This window comes from Eucyclogobius newberryi, unplaced genomic scaffold (assembly GCF_026437365.1).
Source record: "Eucyclogobius newberryi isolate DKJ021-1_F unplaced genomic scaffold, fEucNew1.0.hap1 SCAF_1, whole genome shotgun sequence".
Classification (NCBI taxonomy): domain Eukaryota; kingdom Metazoa; phylum Chordata; class Actinopteri; order Gobiiformes; family Gobiidae; genus Eucyclogobius; species Eucyclogobius newberryi.
Genome location: NW_027315723.1, coordinates 21,954,427 through 21,976,280, shown reverse-complemented (window position 1 = coordinate 21,976,280; position 21,854 = coordinate 21,954,427). Strand labels below are relative to the sequence as shown.

General features: G+C 42.9%; 2 protein-coding genes across 2 annotated transcripts; one reads left to right on the top strand and one right to left on the bottom strand.

Annotated features, from left to right (window-relative positions):
- The first annotated feature begins 14,253 nt into the window (after window positions 1–14,253).
- On the top strand, window positions 14,254–16,044 carry irak1bp1 (interleukin-1 receptor-associated kinase 1 binding protein 1). The gene is made up of 4 exons (XM_072451250.1): window positions 14,254–14,553; window positions 15,412–15,493; window positions 15,588–15,718; window positions 15,801–16,044. The coding sequence occupies exons 1-4, from the start codon at window positions 14,294–14,296 to the stop codon at window positions 16,042–16,044; spliced, it is 717 nt and encodes a 238-aa protein (XP_072307351.1). The 5' UTR covers window positions 14,254–14,293.
- Window positions 16,045–16,621: 577 nt separating this feature from the next.
- Window positions 16,622–21,252, bottom strand: LOC140364852 (uncharacterized). The gene is made up of 6 exons (XM_072451240.1): window positions 21,123–21,252; window positions 19,776–19,862; window positions 19,606–19,700; window positions 18,406–18,566; window positions 17,120–17,236; window positions 16,622–16,852 (listed from the first exon to the last, which is right to left on the bottom strand). The coding sequence occupies exons 1-6, from the start codon at window positions 21,245–21,247 to the stop codon at window positions 16,736–16,738; spliced, it is 702 nt and encodes a 233-aa protein (XP_072307341.1). The 5' UTR covers window positions 21,248–21,252; the 3' UTR covers window positions 16,622–16,735.
- Window positions 21,253–21,854: the final 602 nt, after the last annotated feature.

The window sequence follows — 21,854 nt, the reverse complement described above, 5'->3', positions numbered from 1 at the left end:
GGTGTTTTTTGTCAACATGCCTGATCTCTGACTTCCTGACAGCGCAGACACAGCACGTGCGGCTGGGGAAGATTATCTCGGACACTTGGACCATCAGCACAGGGTCGTGTACTTTCTCCTCTGCTGTTCGTGCTGTACACCAACAGCTGCACCTCCACGGCTCATCTCGGGGGCTTCTATGGTCAAGTGCCGGTGAAATGAGGTTCTTGCGCAAATCCCTGGGACGACAGAATTTGAGCAGTGTGTAGTTTTGATTAATGAATGTCAAACATATACTAATACCGTAGCGCTCTGAGGACATGGTTCCACTTAGATGCCATCTTCCGTGTCCTGTGGATTCTACGCAACTTCTTTAATGACATACATGAGCAGACAGGCCCTTTGTGAGGAAACGATCAGCTACCGGCACGTCCCGTACTCCTCCTCTCGCTGCTATTAGCATGCAATCCATGGCAATTGGCGTTTTAATGCCTCTTGCTCAGTCAGCCTCCAGACGTTTATACCTCAACGTTGTCAACAAAGCGACGGCGATTTCAGATGATGTTTAAAGACTAATGATCGCCGGGGGTGGACAGTCGAGAACAAACAAATGTGATTGACCCCTGTGTCGGCTCTGATGGGACATGAGCGTCATTTGGTGAGCTGCCTTTGTGTTGTTCATGACCTTCGATGAACTTCACCTGGAGAGAAAGAGCTGGGAAATGGCTTTCTCTCCATCTATTGGTCATTAATCCTCCGAGCGCGGAGCAGTGCGGCTGGACACGAGGAGGATCAGGCCAAGCGAAGAGCGCAACGGACTCATCTCAACACGATTGTCCCTGAAGGGAGATTTGCCCTGTGCTTTTGATCACTCCTTTAATTCTACTAGAGCCCGTCGGGTTGTCAAAAATGGATGCTCACATAGGCTACTATAGATGATCCTAAAATATCTCAAGTATCAAGTTTCAATATGGACCAAAAAAGGTTTTATGGTTTTGAATGTTATCAGAACTATTATCAAATCTTATATTATTGCATGTTGAAAATTAGATTCCATTGTTTTTTACTGTTATTGTGGTGTGGGACTGATATCGAGTATCAAGATCAGGCTGTACACATAAGGCACCTTGAGGATTTTGCCTATTGTTGCATGTTTCAGGTTGCTCAGGGAAATTGGAGTATCCTGCTTGACACAGGCAAACGCACTGAAAAAATTTGAACTCAGCTCAGAAAAGTCCCGCCCACGAGTAAAACACATGATCTTCTGTCTTGCTTCAAACTTTTGTGGAGAATCAATCTAACCACTAGGCCATCCGCTCTAGAAAAGGCACCGTTTCCGTGTTCGTAGAGGTTTTTCTGACATAACTCTAGGAAACAACATTGTGACAAGGATAAAAGCAACAGAAAAAGGAGTCAGTTTAGTATATTATTGGAGCTTGGATGAAACACGCGATTCATAATGAAATATGTAAAATCTTGTCATATTTCCTGTGTGGATGTCAGTGGTTATTGGAGCAGCGGGACATCGCTCTCTGGGTCGTTATGTCTGCTCGGCGATGTGACTGAACACTTAAGAGTGGGTTATGGACTGCTAACCCTGCAAAACATGCACAACCCCTGACCCCGTGTCCATTTCAACCTGCTGACCAGCATCGTTTCCACCATAACGTCCAGAAAGCCGCTCGTAAATCAGTGGCATTAAAAGAAACGTATCCGTCACGCTCGTTTAAGGGCACGCTGGACACCGTTAGGCCTCTCGTAACGTTGATGGATCGAGACTCGATTTACTCGGCGTCGGCATTCAAAAGACCTGCACTCTCGGATCATACGTCGCATGCGGAACCGCGGGGTCGACTCGGGTGTCGTGTGTTGCCATGACAGCGGCGGAAAGAGTTCAAATGTGGAAAGCGTTACGAATAAACATGTTTTGGAATTGTGTGCGTGCTCGTGACAGAATGATAGGGTGACCTAGTGGACAAGTTGTATACTGCAGCACTGTCTGAAACAGAAACACAATCCACTTTGAGTCATGTTTACGCAAAGCAGCAATGATTTAAATTCACTATTTAATTCTTGTTGTTGAGTAATTCACTAGCAAGAACCATAACCCCGGCTACGATGCAAAGTGTTTATTGGCGTACAAGAAACATGAACAACACTAATGTAAAATTTTTGGGGGCTTCTGAGGGCTATAGGCTCCCGGGCCTCGATACCCCCATCCAGGGTTAGGGAGGGAAGGGCACGAAGTCACGAACGCTGATGTGTGTGACCTTGATGCTTGAAAAGTGTAGCGGCAGGAAAGGGCGTGAAAGGGGTGTGATCCTGCTCATGAACTTAGGATAACAAACTTAACTGTTTTGACCAACTTTAATAACAGGCTTTGATGTTTGATTTGTTCCTGAAATGTGTGTGTTCTGACTTTACTCATTTATTATGGGTTCTTTTTGTGTCCCTCGGCGCTGAGTCAGTGCGTTTTCTCCTCATACTGATGGGACGGCGCTCACTGTGAGTCCCTCCTCACACACTTAAGCACATCCACTCAGGGCGACGCTCTGAGCCGGCTGCGTATTACCGAAACATCACTTAACATTTCACCTTCTCTCTCCAGCTTGAGCACGTGATAAAAGTGACACGTGCCGGCTCCCCAGGGGGAACGGGAGCGCCGAGGAGCCATAAATCCCAGTAAGCACGTCCCGTACCAGCAGCAAGGCTGATGAGGTCTGCCGCGGGACGCTGAATGTGAGGACTTGGCCTGGGTCTCAAACAGGGCCAATCAGACTAAGTGCAGGTTCTCAAACACACCTCGCCAAACATTAAAGTCAGAGTCGGACATCACGTAAAGCTTAATACCAAGACTGTTGATATTTTGATGATTCGGCGGTAATGTCGCAATGGTTTGGATTCTGTAGTTCAGATCTGGGCTTCCTCTTAGACTGATCAAAGTATTTAAAGCTTAACGGCTCTTTGTAACTTTTCAGATGGAGTTTAAGGCACTGAAACATTCCAAACTTTGAATTGGGAATTTAACATTTTAGCAAATGAATAAGCTTGTTATTTCCTCATATTTGTTGTCATTTGGTATTATAAGTCAAATTAAGAACTGAAATTGTTACTAACCCCCGATATGATCCCTTAGCAACCTTCCTGAAGTGGCCCGTGCCTCCACTGCTCTAAACACATAAACTCTCAAGCGATGGGGTTTTTACGGTTTTCTCTGGCATTAAATCTTGAATCGCAGGTGAAGGGAGCGGTCCATAATCTCAGATCTTTTGTCAGGAATGGTGGATAGATTGAAGAGGAAGAGAGCATGAGGAATGGAGATCCACAGGGTGTTTGGGTGTTGTGGAGTTAGTTTATGGATTAATGCTGATACAACGCTTGGTGCTCCAGTTTAGAGAATGCTCCGCTCTCATGTGGGTCACAGTGGCGTAGTTCTGAGGTGGAGAGTATTGTGATCAACCATAGTTAGCACTCAAGCCTCAAAACAACTAAGCTCCTGCGTCCATGTGTGGAGTTTGGTTTCTTTTAGGTGCTTCAGTCAAAAATATCAACCTAAAACTTTCATAATTGGCAAATACTTTCATCCAAAATTATGTCTCAAGATAGTAAACGAAACATCTCTGCCATTTGTTCCAGTTTTTTTTTCATGATTATGTTATGCAAGGAGCACTATATAAGTTTTCTGTACTGCTTGACCCATGTCTCATTTAGTATTTACTATTTTACAGAAGTGGCAAGTAACAAAGTATGTGTACTTCAGTCAATATTTCAGGTGTCTATTCTTGAGTGTTAATATTTCTGTTGAATTTTTACCTCTACTCCTTACTATTTAACCCAAGTCTGTACTTTCTACTCCTTACATTATTAGAATGGGATTGTTTCTTTTTGAAAAATCCCTCCATTTTATTTTGCACATTCAGGCCATGTCGTGGAGGCAGAAGTATGAGGCAGCTTCTCCAGGGACTCGAGGAACATCTGGGTCCACAGGTCATCGATGAGTCTGAAAAGAAGAAGGAAAGGCAATGAACGAATTGCAAGTGAAATTAAATATTAAATATTGTTTGATAGAATAAGTATTCAGCAGCAGAGGATAGTGCTCAAGCTGCCATACTTCCCCCATAGTTGCTCCTAGGGCAGCGTAACTGAAACTGTAGGTTTATATTTCTGTTCCTAACTGGCCTAATCATAAACTATTTCAAAGAGGAACGTTTTAAGCCTGGTCTTAAATGAAGAGACTGTGTCGGCCTCTTTAACATGGACAGGAGCTGATTCCATAACACAGGAGCTTGGGAGCTAAACGCTCTGCCTCCTACTCTGCTTTTAGAGACTCTTGGGACCACCAGAAGGCCAGCATTCTGAGAGTGAAGAGCTCTGTTTGGATGATATGGTTCTATAGCATCTTTGAGGTAGGATGGGGCCATGTCATTTATGGCTTTGTAGGTCAAGAGGAGGATTTTAATCCTAACCTTTTCATCCCCAGCGTGCGCTTGCATTACAGCAGCGCTTTGCTTGTTTTCCTTTCACTTCTAAACATTTGATCCCGTGGTGTGGACTCACACACGACCCGTTAGAAAAAATATAAGTCGACTGAACCCAAGACTGTGGTGTGAACACGGTGAGAGTGGGAGAGAGGGAAAAGAGAGATGACCAAATGATATTTCTGTGGTGTTTGACCGCATGAGGTCACCACCAGGTCCCAAGACAAAGACCAGAGAAAGACCAGAGCTTTGGGCTCCTCCTGGTAAAAGCTTTGTGGCAGGAATACTAGAGCAACAGTCACACATAACATGGATCATGCCAAATTGATATTGTGTATCACTGTGTGAAACAAATATCGTGAGGATTCATCTGGCCAGGTTAAGTAACACAGGCTTTACTTTGAATTCATCTTCATCATCAGGAATTAACAAACTAAAATGTTGAAAACAAGTTCCTTATCTATAAGTACCTTTTCACCATTTGGTTGAAGTCAAATTAATTATATAATAAAATAATCATAAATTACATCATGAATTTACTTTTTACTACAATTACAATTGTATCTTTACTAAAGGAGTTTCAGCTGTACTTTTACCAGAGTAATTTTGAGAAGTAATAGTATAATGAACGTCAGTACTTTTGCCACCTCAATATATATTATATTTAACTGGTCAGAATTCAAAATGGGTTTAAGGCTGAATATGAAATTTCAATCCTTTCGGTCTGATGATAAATTTATGTGGTTAGGGGGGAAAATGTGCTTCTTCTTTTAGCCCCAGCACACAGCCGCATATTAATGGAAGCGCAGCAGATGCTGAAAACCCCAGGCCCAGAATAGGACCACCAGTGAACCTGTCCCGGTTTGAAGAATGAAGCCAAAAAACCTCACTTTTTACAGCATAATAGAATCCCAAAAAATGTGTTTTAATGATAGCGGTGCTCTTATATAAATTGGGGGAGGAGGCAGAACAGCCACTTTTAAACCTGGATAGATTCAAATATGAATATGTGGTGCAGCTTCTGATCATAACACAGCAGTGAAGGGCTTCACAGGTGAGGCAGCAAGGTTTACACCCCAACCCATCGCGGCCATTAAAAAGTCATCCAAACAGTGTCTGACTTGTTTGTACTAGACATTTGAGCCTGTGCCTCGAGCTCAGATCATTTGGCCTGGGTTGAGTGTCTTAGATGTGGGTGGCAGAGCAGCAGCAGACAGCTGGTACACCCCAGGGTGACCTCCAGAAGGAGCAGCACATTTGTACAGAGGTGTCAGATGCAGCAGCTCCTGCCAATAAGCCCCCGGTCAATGCTTCATCAAACCAGCACTGCCACATCAACCTCTTCTTTTGTCTTCTTAAATATGAGCTGCATCAAACAACTCAACACCAAAGTGTTTTCTTTATTTACATATGACATTTTAAACGTGTTTCAACAGGACACAGCTGGAGAGTGAGCTGTAGTGAAGAGAGACACAGTGTGTCATATGTAGAAATTGTACAGAAGAAATGAGGGAACACAACTGTTTTTTCCCAACAAATGTCATTCTATGGATTGTATGCAGCTCCTCTGTGTTTTTAAAGTATATACACATTCACTCATTAACCTAATATCAGCACCAATTTATCTTCACTTTACAAAACACATTTGAGCTCCAACTCATGTTATGGCCCTAAAGCTGCACTGGGGGACATTTGTGGTTGGAGTCAGTCACTGCTCGTCTCTATGGAGATGGTTTTGCCTGCAATGTTCCACAGTGTGGCATCAAACCTCTATCAAATCATATAATTTATTCTATTGTACATGTTTTCAGTGTTAAAAAATACCTTGAAAAACATCCTTGTCTCCATAGCGATGGATAATTGTAACGCTTATCTGTGGAACTCTCCAGGCAAAGCCGTGGCAGCGATGTTAGCCGGGCATAGCGAGTAGAAGGTATAAACCGTGTGTGGGTTTCCTTTGTGATGAAACAATGCAATCGTTTTGTTCTTTTTGCATCTGTAGCGGGTTTTTTCTCCCTGCGATGTCAAAAGAAAAACCATAAAGCAGAAAAGGAGAGTAGATTGCCGCACTTTCTGAGCATTTCCTCGGCCCTATTGAAGCAGCATTACTTTGAAGCGATCTGCATGCCGCTGTTGCGAGGATAATGAATCAAAAGGTTTTAGTGTCAGACGCCGGCGATATGACAATGCCGCGCGAGTCTTATTTATTCCTCGTGTATTGTCAGCGCCTCTCCTCGGCTGATCCAGATGAATGGGGCTTTCTCAGGCAGAACAAACCAGGGCATTCATCATCCTCGCTGTCCCTGAGCGATCGACAAGGCCGAGGCAAAACCTGCAAAAATAAATAGTTTTGAAGACTCCGCCAAAGGTCAGGTAGAGATGCAAATCTGATCAAAGTTTGATGAGATACAAATCAACCAAACACACAAAGAACTCTAACTGGCAACCTTTTCATTGTGCTGGAAATGAGCCCCACAAAAGGATCCGTTTTAACCATCTAAAACAGGGAGCATTAAATATCACACAGAACAGACACACTATTTATATTATCATTCTTCCAAGGAGTGGTTTATTGCTGTAAAGGATGATCTATTGGTATAAAGTAAGCATCATCATCTCATTTACACGTTTAGAAAGCACTGACAAACATTTAAAACGGCACATAATTCAACACAAAAACATAACTACTTTGAATAGGTTAAGCAGATGACATTGCAGCGTTCTCTGTTTTAGAGTCAATGTGAGTCATGACATTTTCTCCTGTCAAACACATCTAAATGTGAAAGAGCTGCTGCTGAATGAATATAATATAATAATATATATAATAATATATATATGAATCTGATGAATATAAATAACTCTACTAAATATTTAGTATAAAAGATAATCAAGTAAACAGTAAACCAGATGAAGAACAGGAACTCTGCGGCTACGCTCACATTTATCACTGATGCAGACTTTGGGATCACACGGTTCATCACCTTTCCCTCCTTAAATAACATGTTTTAATTGTTGTGCAGCAAATGAAGTATCTGCTCTGCACGGTAGCATCAAATACAGAAACGTATAAAGATAATTGGAACTCAACAAACAAAAATTAGGATTTAAAAAAAATAAATAAACATTGAATGAGTTGTGCTGCACATAATTCTGCCACTCGGTGTCACTCAGTCGAACGTTCATATCCCACTGTCGTCCTTGGTCATGACACATGTGGTGCGTGTCTGAGACACTTTAGGCACATATCGACAGTCAGCCTTGGGGCGGTGTAGGCACAAAGAGCTTACGCCGCAGAGTGGAGAGTGAATGAATTAAAAAAAACATACCATGCTAAAAATAAAATATAAACTAAATTGTACTGTATAAATAGTGGAGTGATCTAGAACCTAAAGGCAGAATGGGACTAAATCGGACACAGCACATGACACGCCTCATTCAGGACTGGAAATATATTTGATGTTTTTGGTGTTTTTTAAGAAGCATCCAGTTTGATACGTGAATAACATTTGTAGGCTAAATTTTATTGCAAATGAGTTATATCTACGTATATTTAATAACACAATACATCTTTATAAATGGGTTAGAAAATAAACATTTCCATGTAGGTGCTTATGCTGCAGCTAATGGAGGTAAACAATGAACAAATCACAATGTTGCGTACCATTGTGATGGTCACCCTGTGCCAAGGCCGTGTGTCGAGCTCAGAGTACACCCAATAATTGAACTAACTTTTCAAACCCCATCTTACCTGAAGGCTATGTAGTGTGGAAAAATCCAGCCATAGCAATAAAATTAGAAGCACAGTGCGGACCCCCTCGACAAGCAACAAAATGCACCTCCAAGAGGGAAAGAAATGAACATTATCCGCAATGCAGCTACTGTGGGCCGGCCATGGATGTACTATGGACAGGCCACTGACTGAAATATTCCAGACCTGCAATGACGCATGTCTACACATCTTGGATCAAGAGGCCAGTGAGAATTGAATGGCCAAAAGCCTTTTTTGATCTTTGCCCTGTTGATAAATCGTCAGACTGGACTAAACCCACTGCAGGACACTGGTGAGAGAAGCTGCTGAAAGACGCAGCGTCCCAATGGGCACGACCATTTGTCTGTGTCAGAGTTTATGCTACACTCCCAAATACTTTGCCTAGCCCCCCCAACTTTCCTGTCTGCTCTGCTCTTAAAGCAAATCCATCACGCTCCCCCATGCAGGAAAGTGCTGAAATAAAGAGACAATGAGGTGGAATGAGTGAGAACAGGATTGATAGTTTCAAGAGGAGCAGACTGGTCCACACTGCTGAATATGAGCTATGCAGATAGATGGAGCCAAAGCCATGTAATCGTATATTCAAGAGCTGCTCTGATGGATGGATCCTTTATGCATTTCAAGAAGCCTGAAAGACAAAGGTCTGCAAGAGAACAAATTATTCATTTTTGTGCGAATGGTCACCATGTTCTTCAGCATGTAGCCACACCACTTCATCAGGCATGTCCTGTCCATGACATTTGTGCACAAGCAAATGAAAAAAACGGGCGAACTGCGATAGACCATGGCTTGTTCATGTCGTTGTAGATCGTGTCGTCACGGCCTCCATTGTTTTACTAACTCAGAGGGCTCTATATTGTTCAAACTTGTCATTTGGAAAAGTTGATCATGATATTTCCTTCACATATTCAAGGTAATTTAAGTTCCAATGCAGTTCCAATAATGCAAATGATAATTTTCTCTGATTTTGCCAAAAAGTCAATATAAATGACAGTTATCAACCAGGTTGAATGTTATTGAACAAACCTCCTGATGATATCAGTGTTTTTTCAAAAATAAAAGACATTAGGGGAAAGTGACTGTGTGATCTCTGCTTCAGAATCCTTTTGAAAGAAACAAAGAAAGGAAAGTGAACCAGAGCAGCCTCTCGTTATGGTCAGACAGGAGCTTAAAAAAAGACAAAAGTGGATATTTTTATATCAGAGACTTTTGTCAGCTTGGTACAGCAAGAAGCCGCGGCTAGCTGGTTGCAGTGAAGCTAATGCTCTACAGACAAGGCTTGGTGTGAAAATGGTGTCCGGGACATGAAACATCTGTCTGAGAATATACAAGTCATAAGAATACTTTTTGATGTGCGGTTGTGCCATCTGTCAATCTCCTTACATGTGTGCATTCCCGCCCCCTTGTGTTGACTCCTCACATTAAATGGGGACACGGTAATAATTGGTCTCCAAATATACCCCCAGGCCCCTCTTATTTACCCCGTCCACTTGGCACGCTACATTGGTGGCAGTGGTTGTTATTTTCTTTTCCCAGAAGCCTACGTTCAAGTACAATTAGCTTAGCTGCTCAGTTTTATTGTAGAGCAAGAGGAACTCGATGAATCGTCGTCTTGTCGCAGACAAAATGTTGTAATCTGATTAAAAAAATAACTCCCACCACTTTTCTCTGGGGTTGACATTGAGAGCTTCTCCAGTTGGTTGCGCCAACATGAAGGGGCCATGAGGGCACTGGTGGCAGGTACTGGTGGGACTATGGCTGCTTTTCTGTTATGGGACAGTCTGCCAGCAGCTGTTCAGGCAGTTTATTCAGCAGCAAGGGAAGGATTACAAGAGGCCTTAAGACAAAGACATTTCCGGGACAGTTTTGGAGCTTACCTCTCTGCTGGCCGCCGGGCCCCTGGGGAAAGCCTTGATGTTTATGTCACTGATATAGGTGCAAGATGCATTCCTTAACTATGGTGTGGCAGCTCAGAGAGAGTAGGTTCTTAGCTGGACTTGACTCCTGTCTCAGAGCTAAATGTCGAGAACAGGGAGCCTCTGCCCTCGTGCTATGGGTCTCAGAGGGGGCTGGCTGGCAGAGCACCAGGCACAGGTTGGCTGATGATGTGAAAGTAATAAGAAAATACATTAGAAGGCTGTCAGATGAAAATGAAATATTGTGAGAGAGGGCTCCTCTCCCATGGCAGTGCAGGGCAGAGGCTGCCAGTCTGGATTGTCTGGATTGTGCCGAGATGGCGTTCACCTGATCCTGGCTGGTGAGAGCGTCAGAAGGATAGATACCCCGGCCCTGACCGTCACTCACCATCACCCTACAACAACCTCCCCAGGGGGGCTCAGCTCGAGCCCGCTCGGAGTTTTCCATGTGTAAAGTTTCACTCCCCACACCGAGACAACCCCGCCCACACCGAGACAACCCCGCCCACCAGCAGGAAAACGAGATGTAGCCTTCATCGTGGGCCAGATCCACCCTACAACTTCTGTGTGGCCCTTTTAGGATGATAAATTCCAGCCTTCCATCAGTTATGAGCACTCCTCCTATGTGCGGGGAAGTATTGAAGGTCCTGAACTTAATATCTTAATCGACATCATTCATCAGTGCAGATTCTCGTCAGTCAACCCCTGCTCTGCGCCAGCGGCCTCTCAGCACAGGTTTTATTGCTGCTCATGTTGTGAATGGCCAGCATCGGGCATTTTCACAGTTAACTTACACTTGGGCTGTCAGTCAATGTGTCATGTTTTTCATGTGCTCCGGAAGTCCACCCAAACAACACTCCTCAGTCCAAACTTTCTGACAGCACAACATGCACCGTTAGATTTCCCCATGGTACTCTGCAGCTGTCGGGTAAGGACATCGCTTTGCTAAATAGTTCAGATTTAAATGTAAAGTTATCCCAGTTTGCTGTAACGTGTCTCGTTCTGCTACTCTAAAACTGCCCCCGTTAAGTGAAGTGTTGCCATCTCCGGACCTACAAAACGGCTCCATGACTTTGTTGGTTATCTTGAATCTAGCCCTCAGAGTGGAAGTGAGTGTGTTGTAGCCCACACTCTCACCACTGTTAAAGGTGGGATGACTACAGCCTGAACCCCGCCAAAGAGAACCTTGTAATTCGAGGAGGACCTGATGGCACTACCTGCATCTGTGGATTGTGCTGTATCACCTGAGGTTCCCCCAGTGGCTTTAACCAACTCAGCTCAGCTCAACCCAAGTCCTGCTGGCAGAGTATGTGGACATATTAAGTATGTTTAAGGCAGTGACTGGTAAATGTACCCTTTTCAAACTTTACATTAACACAGGTAGCCCTCTGAGACAGTGTGCCTACCGTGCCCCTCCAGAGAAGGTGCAGGAAATCGATCGACATGTGGCGGCCCTGTTAGCGGATGGAGTGATTGAGGAGAGCTGCATCCCTTTGGTCTTGCCTGGTATCCCGGTGAAGGAAAAGAACGGAGATTGGAGGTTCAGTACGCTTGATTTTTCCAATGGCTACTGGCAGGTCGAGGTGGCTGAGGAGGACAGACGGAAGACAGCGTTTACCACAGGTAGAGGCCTGTATCAGTGGAGGTCTATGCCCATGGGCCTCACACACTCACCTGCTACATTTCAACGTATGATGGAGTTGGTTCTGCGCGGGCTCCCATGGCAGGTGTGTATGGCCTAGCACCAAAGTACATCTTGGATATGTTAGTGCCATATGAACCATCTCGGACTCTGAGGACCTCAGGGACCAGCCTCCTGCTGGTGCCCAGAGTCAGGACAAAACATGGGGAATCTGCGTTTCAGTTTTATGCAGCTAAAATCTGGAACAGTCTTCCTGAAGATGTGAGACAGGCTTCTACTCTGACAATGTTCAAATCTAAGCTAAAAACTGTTTTGTTTAGCTGCGCATATGACTAAAAGGATTTTTTCTTTGCACTCTTCTCTTTTGTTTGTGATTTTATTAGTTTAGAAAATCAGTTGGATTGATAATTTTTAATTTAGTTAATTTTATTGTATTTCTGTAATTTCTTTGTGATTTGAATGCATTTTTCCTGCTGTGAAGCACTTTGAATTGCCTTGTGTATGAAATGTGCTCTACAAATAAACTTGCCTTGCCTTGCCTTGCCTATGGTGTACTTATGGAAGATCGCATGGCCGGTCTGCGAAAGGTGTTTTCTCAAATCCAGGTGGCCGGTCTCAAACTTTACTCACAAGTGCAACTCATGTTGTTTCCAGCCTTGGCCTTCAGCCAGACCCTAAGAACGTGGACAAGGTCAAGACATGGCCCACGCCGCAGTCGCCATCAGAGGTGAGAGCTTTCCTTGGACTGCACTCTTACTACAGGTGTTTTGTTAAAGACTTTGCCCGCTATGCTGCTCCATTACATAAGCCCAGGATAAGAACAGGCTGGAAACAGAAGTGGCTTATGCTAGTCAGTCACTTAATGATACTCAAAAACATTGTGCTGCGTTTGACAAAGAGCTGTAGGCTGTAGTGTGGGCGGTGTGTCACTTTAGGCATTTGAATGGGTCTACTTCTTTCACTATTATAACTGACCATAAGCCTCTTTCAGGACTACAGGGCATGTCTGTTGACAAAGATCGTACTGGAAAGAGAGCAAACATCTTTGCACCTGCAGCGCGGCTGCAGAGCTGCAAATTGTGACAGAATACGAGCGGTTTACTTTGATGGACACAGGGCGCCTCAGTGACAACATGAGAAAATAACTCCAATAATACAGGAGAATAGAGAGGTCTGAGCCCATATGTAATGTACTACAACCTGGTGCAGCTTATGATGATGATGATGGTGATAATAATAATAATAATAAAAGAGCTGATTCTTCTTTTTCAGTTTCAATGAACAAAAAAAACTCTTCCAAAGTCAAAATAACTTCACAATATACAGTAAATGGATGATTTATTACACCTTTTTCTCATATCATAAACAAGTGATGTAAATTTAAATATAGAATTATGACTGCAACAAACTGTAATCATCATATTTTGACCGTTGAAATCATTATCTGGACTATAAATGTGTTTTTAAGATGTGCCGAGGCAATGGTTTACAAAGTATAACAAGATAAAGTCTAAATTATTATGATATTATTCACTCTAGGGACAAACCAATGTTCCCAAACACAAATATAAACAGTATAAATGATTTGACTGGTTATTTGCTTTAGACCAATTTCCAATCTTTATTTTCGGTAGATCAATAACAGAATTTTGGAGGATCATTTGTCGGAGTCATTGTACTTTGCTGCCACCAGCAGGTCACAAACAGTACCAGCTGTAACTTTTGACATCACATCAATAATGCATTACATTTATATTCAGAGATTACATTTGAGTTACTTTTAAGAAAGTGTACATTTCTGAATAGTACTTTTCTAGTAGCATTCTTTAATTCCTACTTGAGTAACATTTGAAGTAACAGTACTTTTTTGCATTATTTAATGTCCTCCAATTACATGGTCTGCAAATCATCAATCACATCCTGTTACTCTTGCAGTTAAACCTTCTCTTACTTTAACAGTAGTTGAGTTAATGGACAGCATTTCTTCTAGGAGTTTCCTCTAGGCTGGGCATTCCCTAGGGTGAGGAGCTCAGTCACATGGGAGGAGCTCGAAGTAGAGCCGCTGCTCCGCCATGTGGGGAGGAGTCAGCTGATGTGACTGAATGGAAAGCAGAGTCATTTATTGGACCACCACCTTGTATTTCTACCCGAGTAATATTATTTTGAAGTAGAATCAAAATCAGAGAAGGTTTATTTCTATCGCCAATGAACAGAACTCACAAACATAGAAACTTGTCTTGGTGATTCGATGCGACATAAAACAATGAACAATGAACAATGATAAAACAACCTATATAAAGTCTAAAAGGACACGCATTAAAGAAAAACAAGAAGTAATTAGTTTAGTAACTAGTTAACTATTTCCTACCGATCTTAATAATGTCACATGTGTAGTAGCCAACTCAGAGTTACAGTCAACAAAGTACAATGAATGGACTCTAAATCCCGACATGCATTGCGCCGCCTCCATCGCCATAGCAGCGGGAAGTTCGTCTGATGCCTCCGCTGTATGGAGCCTCAGCCCCGTGTGTTCGCCACCGCTTTAGTGGCGTCTCCAGCCCGTGACATGGAGCAGATCCTGGACACGGAGCGGCGGACACCTCGCCTCGCTCCCCGGTCCAGAGAGCTCCAGGTGACGGGCTCTGCGGAGCTCTGTGTCCCGGCGGATCGCGCCTCCGTGCGGGTCCGAGTGAGCAGCAGCAAAGAGACGGTGAACGAGGCGAGCGACAGCGTTTCACGGAGACTCGACTATATTTTACAATGTTTCAGGTAGAAATACATTTACACTTTGATTTATCAGCGGCAGACTGTTAGCATGCTGTTGTATGTTAGCATGCTATCGTAAGTTAGCATGTTGGCTAAAAACAAGTGAGGACTACGGAAGCCGGGAGCAAACGCAATTTTAATCAGCGTTTACACGTGTTACAACAGTGTTTCATTACATTACACAGTGTTTTTTCACATCAGTATTTTGATTCACTTTGATTGATCGTTTGACTTAATCCATTGTCCTGAATTTGAGATTTGAGTGCTCTGAAAATTTCAGCTTTCACCTACCACCTATCCCCGCCCACTCCTCTGTACATATTTAAAGAAAAGAAAAAACACTTCAGACTCTTAATTCATGCACACAGGATTAGTAAATGTCATGTTTTATTTAATTGTTGCTGTTTATAATGAACTAAATGTGACGTTAAAATGATGAGCTACATATAGTATAGTTTAATACTAAAACCCCCCAAAAATGCGTAATCTTCCTCTTTAAAAGGACAGTATGTAACTTTCTAGAGGTAGAAAGTCATCTGCATAATTCTGTGGAAATAGAAAGTTAAACCATACTTCATACAGATGGATATGTTTAATGCCATACTGTGGAAAATTGTAGCTAAAGGAACAACATTTCCTTGTAAACGAGCACAAGAGGAGATGCAAGCCTGCTCACAGTAAGGACAAAGGATTTTACGGCAATAAAACCATCCATAATAATACAAAAAAAAATTTAGTTGATATATATTTAACATTAAGTATGAAAAAACCTGTAATGTTTCAGGTATTTAGTATTAGTAATTTTACATCAATTATTATTATTTTTTAATTTGACTAATTGGATTAAACCATTATTTCCAGGCAACACGGAGTCAAAGATGAAGATACAGTGATGTGCAAGTTCCTTCGCAGAGAAGAGAACCTTTATCACGTGGACCTTGAGGTGGAACAATACAACGCCGTCACCACGAGACTCTAGCTTATAACTATGTTGGGCTTTCCGTACTGACAAAACAGTTCTGTCCTCGGCATTACAGGCGACCGCGACGTTCTCCGACTTCTCAAAGATGGAGCGGGTGTGTGGAGCCCTGCTGGAGAAACTAGACAAGAGCGTCACCGTGGGATTATCTTACTACCACCACAGCCCTGAATGTCTCGAGCGGCTCAGGTAAAACTCTCCACGGCTTCATCCGCGCCAACCCGTTGCATTGTTACGTGTCCGTGAACTTCCCGTGTGCTTGTGTTTCCAGGAGACTCGTTTGTACGTCCGCGGTGGACAATGCTAAAAAGAAGGCCGGCGACATCGGTCAGCTCCTGGGCCAGACGCTTGGATCTCCTCTTCTGGTCGTGGAAGAAGAACTTAGAGAAGTGCGCAGCGATTTCTACAACGGGAGTGAACCCAGGTCTTTGACAAGTCTTCTCTCCATTCCCTCCATCACTGCCTTTTCACGCGTGTCCGTCACGTTTGGACTCAATGACCGAATTGGGAAGTAACTTTAGCACAATCAGGAATACAGTCACGTTTCTGATACCGCCGTCACACTTGGCTTTGGAGCAATGTATTTGGGAAACTCACGTCGTGGACATGACAGATGGATATCTTCGGAGCATACGTTTGGCAGCCGAGAAGAAGGCAATCACAAAAAGATGGAGGACACAAATTGCGCCGACGATCAAGGACTGATATCAAAACCGACATACACACCATGGAAACAATAACCGCCAGAGTCAATTTGAAAATGGACAAATTCAATAAACAATGGACAAAATGGGACTCTATTTTTTTACATGTCGTATTTTCCAGATGTTGCACCTTTAATAGTTTTTGTCGATTTATGTGTGATATTATTTGTTATTTTCACACTGGCAACCACAAGAGGGCGCTATAGGCTCTAAAGCGACGCAGAAGAATCTGCACTTCCTCTTTTTGGCTGGTGCGACTTATACTCCGGAAAATACAGTAGTCTGCTTTAACCCTATTTTTTTATGGTTGTTTTATGTTTGTTCTTGTTGTTTTATGTTTAAAAAAAAAAGCAACTTTAGGAATTAAAGTGCATTTTATTACAAAAAAAGGGCAATACTGTATTTGTACATGTTTTTGCGCAAAGAGATTCAATTCTTAAATGACAGTAGCAGACTTTGTTTATTAAATTAATGAATTGCTCGTTGTCGTGACCTTTTCACATTAGAGTCCGTTTTCTGTGTCTTCATCTTCAGGATAAATCGCTTTGAGCCAGGGCTGCATCAAGAACCGCTCCCCGTCAAAATGAGTGAAGTATTTCTCCAAAGTGGGAATGTTCGGCTGGAAATTAAATCAATAGAATTCATTTTCATAATTTATCAGGGACAAACGGAGACAAAAAAAAGTACAAGGTCATAGACAATTTTCACAACTGTCCATTAAAAATATTGGTCATTTTCCCCTCCTAAATGGATTAGTTTAGAGCTGATTATGTAAGTACAACACTCCATTTTGATTTGGTGCTTTAAAGACTTTAATATATTCACTTTGTCCCATGAAACGTACATTTTAATTCTCAAACCAGGCAGAATACATGTCCGTACTCACCTTCAGCCCTGTGATTTTTTCCAGTTGAGTCTGAGGGAGGTAGGCCACCATCACAGAGGAGGCTCCGGGGCCGCTGAACAACACTTTGTAGTGAGGTGTCCGCTCGGGTTTCACACCCTGGACGAGAGTTTAACGGTGAGAGACGATCCCTAAAAACATTTCAATAAAACAGCATTCGAATGTTCAGGATGTGTCACGCGTTTGACACATTTTGCATGATTTTAGGGTGAATTTACACTAAAACCGATATTAAGATGATTGATTTGCTTCATGCAGACGGTGTTTAAGGTGCGACAGGTCGACGCATTGAACTAAAATGCAGTCAAGATAAAAATATTTCGAATTTTGCTGAAAAACTTAAAAATGATCTCAGAATAGCCCATTTTAAAACTCATCATTTCACTTCCTGTTTGTAATTGATAACATCACACTAGGCAATTACCCAGCAAACACTGGACTCATCTGTCACTTTTTTATTCAACAAATAAAGCTATATGAGAGCAACTTTATTTGTTGAATTCATGTTTAGAGTGACAAAAAAGTTGTTTCTTTAGTGTAAATTCTGCATAAACTTTGGCTGGAATGAGTGTCTCTAGTGTGATGTCACTTCCTGTCATTTTCTGCAGATTTTTCTAAATTTTCTCCACAAATACCTGCTCGATTGGTGTAAAACTATAACATTTATATACAATAGCTATAATTACACCAAATGAAATCATAAAACCCTGTCATTGGCGCTTAAAGGCATCTCAAGAGTAAAGTAAAAGTGTTTTTTTAACCATTATTTGCAGATACTGTTGTTTTTTCCCTGTCTATGTATTGCAATTAGATTTTAAATGGATGTATACAAAGTAGAATTCTCATTTCAAGAACGTCCAGGAGCATTAGCACTTGAGAAAAGACTGGAACAGGAACGTACGTTGTTTTGTAGTTTACAGTTTGTGATTTTGATTTTATTATGAAAGCCCTGGCGGATATTGAAAACATTGTTCACTCATTTAATTTTTGTATAATTATTAAACATATATTATTCTGAGATATAAAACAATTTCATGCATGATTTAAAAAACAAACAAACAAACGCCATTTTAGCCAATTTGCTCCTATTTCAGTTTTTGCTCATTAATCTGTTCAAAAAGACAAATCTGCTGCACTGAAGATGAGGAGGTCAATGTCGGCCATACTTTTTCTTTAAATCTAACTTTACTCGTCTAAAAATGCCACTTGGAGCTCTGAATATCGTTTAAAATCCTGTGAAGAGCTCGTGCGGAGTCCTGGGTCCTCACCTCGGCGTAGTCGAACGTGCGGTCCACCCACTCCGCCGGCGCTCGGAGCTCCGGGTCCCAACTGACCACCACGCCCACCATGTGGCCCCTGGTCTCCACGACGACCTCTCCCACCCGCAGGAACACGTACGGAGGCCGGGGCGCGCGGACCGTCTTCGAGGCTGCGTTTGGGGCGGCGGAGGAGTGGCGTCGGCGAAAGATCGAGAATCGAGATCGTAGTGAAATTAGGAACATTTCAAACAATTATCGGGAAAATTGTGAGAAATCGTGAAAAAAAATCTGTTGACTAGAGAAATGATAATCAAATTTAGCAATCTTCGGACACTTTTTTGTGCAACATATTCGTAATTGCAATAATTAATGGACAGTTTGATTAATTAAGCCGATTTGTCTCATTAAACGGAGCCGATTGTTAGATCCTGAGTATTAGAACCTGACACATCTTCAGTGTTTGGGGAAAGCAGGACGTCCCAGTTTGCCATTAAACGCACCCGTCTCGCCTTTATCCACGCACCACCTTTCCGCAGACCTGACCTGTAACTTGTTTCGACCGTGGCCCCATTCCGGCAATAACATCTCCATGGAGACGAGCGAGCGCCAGCCCACGTCGCATTAAATGATCGATTGTGCTTGCGAGTGCGCCGCAGCTGGTTTTCTCGTGGGTTTTTGAGGCGATCGCTTAAACTCGGACACCGGCGGCAGAACTTGTATTATAACAGAACTGAAAACGGTGAAGTACAAATATTACAAAGCCAGCAATAAGCAGCCAGAGTTTACTGCATATTGACAATTATGCTAAATGATCTTCATGGGTTTTAGGCATAATGAGCCACATAAAATCAAAAGTATTCCATCTTTTTGGGGAAAAGGCCTCACGAATTCCTTGAGATCGGAAAGGACTATTTTTTCTGAAACCTGTGAATGGTGCGCATTTAATTATAACAACTTTATGCATCAATAAATACAAAAAAGTACATTCCTCTGCCTCTCCCGGATGTCTCCCGTCAAGAGCCAGTCCCTTCAGGAGTCTTGTTTGTCCGAGTTTAAGTCTTTCCTCGTTTAAATATGAACAGATATTGACTCGTTTGACGCACGTTGTTGGCAATAGTATGTAAATTGTTTGGGAGTGACTATAATTAGACTAGAACATGCCTTCTACAACATCTGTGAGGCTTTTACAGCGCAAATGTGCAACTTTACCTCCAAAATATCCTTGGTCGTTGTCTATGAGCATCCGATCGAGTGGCGGCTTCGTTGTGGACTCTTGTGTCGCACTCTCGAAGCCCAAATAAGACCTGAAGAAGGAAAAGAAACTGTAACTGGGCTGGAACCATCGGGCTAAAGCACAACGAACGCCAATGTAAACTCACGTCACTTTGGAGAACTGCAGGTCGCTCCACTCCAGCCACGCCGTGCCGTTCAGGTACAAACTCCAGTCTTTCCAGATCCGGAGTAACCTGTGTCCGAGAAGCAGCGGCGTTCACTACTTTTGTGTCGCACAGTGGGATTCATGAGATACACTAGACGCTCATTTGAACACGTGTCCAAATAGAAAGGAAAAAAAAGATACAAAATGTGACCTTGTTCTTTTTGGTCCGTTTCAGAACTGCCCCAGCAGTTTATCGAGTTGTTCCATGGTTCGTTTGTCTATTTTTATTTTACAATGTTTTTGCTATTGCATCTGGACGATTCTTTGAGCACATCAGAATCGGAAAAGGTTTGTTGCATTTGTCTTTGAACAGTTTTCAAACACAGGAACTTGTGTCGGCGTTAAGGTGCAACATAAAACAATTAATAATAACATGATAATTAAAGCCGCGGCAGCGGCGATGATGGCTCTCGCCTCCCGCTCGACCACCTTCCCGCCTGTCCAGAGGCAGGAAAATAAAGAGGAGGTACTACAAAAATGGAGAGAGACTACAAAATGACCCGGGCTACAGAGTGGAAACGCGTCAACAATCCTACAATCTCCCTCTCCCTCCCTTTCTCTCCCTCCCTCTTTTCCTCACTCTCTCCCTCTCCCTCTCGAGTTGTGGCAGAGAGAATAAAGTCTAAAGAATAATAATTCTAATGCGGCACAAGAGGAAATGTCCCATCAAAATAAAAGCGGAAGAGGAAGTGAAGACATTCATTGCGCCTCTGCTGGTCAATTGTGAAAATGCACAATATCTGCAATGCACTTTTTTCATGGCGTCTCGAGGAGAATATAAACCATGAGTTTCAAACAAATCAGACAATGTTGAGGTTTTCACACATCCATCAATGTTCAGGGGGTCAAAAATGCCAGAGTTGTGGCAAAATTTTACCATGAAAAACTATAATAATAAGAAACCATGGCAAGAACAAAGACTCGTCGCATTCCATTCCATGGAATGGCTCGAGCCAATAATAGCAACGTCTGTATTGGTTGAGTATTGTTAAAGTGGCAAGTGTTCATAAATGCTAATAAAAGTAACTTATGGTAAGTATAGTATATTTTCTAAAACAAAAAGGGAGTTATTGAAATGGATTCAGTACCGATTTCAATATCAAAATAGTGCATATGCATCAGGTTGAATTATTGTTGAACATGGGAAACGGTTCATTTAAAAAGGGAAAGGTGGAAATAATTCAAAATGGTAATAGAAATATGACATGATTAGATTGTGTTTGTTTATAACTTTTGGCATGCCTTGAAACAGAAGCCTGCCCCTCCTGCAGCACAATAACTCGTGTACCTGGTGGTCCCGTGGAAGCGCTGCGCGCTCGTGGTCCCGTACCAGCGGGAGATGACGTACTGCGCAGGAAGAGCGGACAGAAGCAGCGCGAGCTGGAGCAGCGCTGCGGCCGAGACTCGCGGCATGTCTGCGTCAGGTGCAGGCGCAACAAGCAACAAGTGAAATACAGAACAAACATCCTGCTACAGTCACTGCGCTAACAACAGGCATAAAACAGCCTCACACCTAAAGCCAGAGCTACAAATGAACATATGTCAACGCATCATTTGTTAAAAGGTTAATTTGTTGTATGAAACTTACCTGGGGTAAGCCCTTTGTCAGAGAAGCATGCGGATGGTCTGCTGTGAAGAAGATGGCGTTTTATTTACATACAGCTGCAGGAAAGTCTGGTTTTCCATGCCGCAAGCAGCTTTAAATTTTATTTGACAAGAACTCGACAAACTTGTTTAATCTGTCCAATGGTGACGTCCCACGGACGAAGCAGTGGACCTTTAGCGGCGCGCCACGTCAGGGGCCGGCTTCAGATCAGAGCTGACGCTGCACGTGCACTGAGGCAACACCAGAGGGCGCCAAAGATGCACTTACACTGAGGCAACACCAGAGGGCGCCAAAGATGCACTTACACTGAGGCAACACCAGAGGGCGCCAAAGATGCACTTACACCGAGGCAACACCAGAGGGCGCCAAAGATGCACGTACACTCAGGCAACACCAGAGGGCGCCAAAGATGCA

Excerpts from the sequence above, each read along its gene's own strand:
- irak1bp1 (XM_072451250.1), top strand. The coding sequence starts at position 14,294 with ATGGAGCCTCAGCCCCGTGTGTTCGCCACCGCTTTAGTGGCGTCTCCA. Across the intron at positions 14,554-15,411 it reads TATATTTTACAATGTTTCAG|GCAACACGGAGTCAAAGATG; the intron begins GTAGAAATACAT and ends CATTATTTCCAG. Across the intron at positions 15,719-15,800 it reads GAATGTCTCGAGCGGCTCAG|GAGACTCGTTTGTACGTCCG; the intron begins GTAAAACTCTCC and ends TTGTGTTTCCAG.
- LOC140364852 (XM_072451240.1), bottom strand. The coding sequence starts at position 21,247 with ATGCCGCGAGTCTCGGCCGCAGCGCTGCTCCAGCTCGCGCTGCTTCTG. Across the intron at positions 19,863-21,122 it reads CGCTTCCACGGGACCACCAG|GTTACTCCGGATCTGGAAAG; the intron begins GTACACGAGTTA and ends TCTCGGACACAG. Across the intron at positions 18,567-19,605 it reads CGACCAAGGATATTTTGGAG|CCTCGAAGACGGTCCGCGCG; the intron begins GTAAAGTTGCAC and ends CCCCAAACGCAG.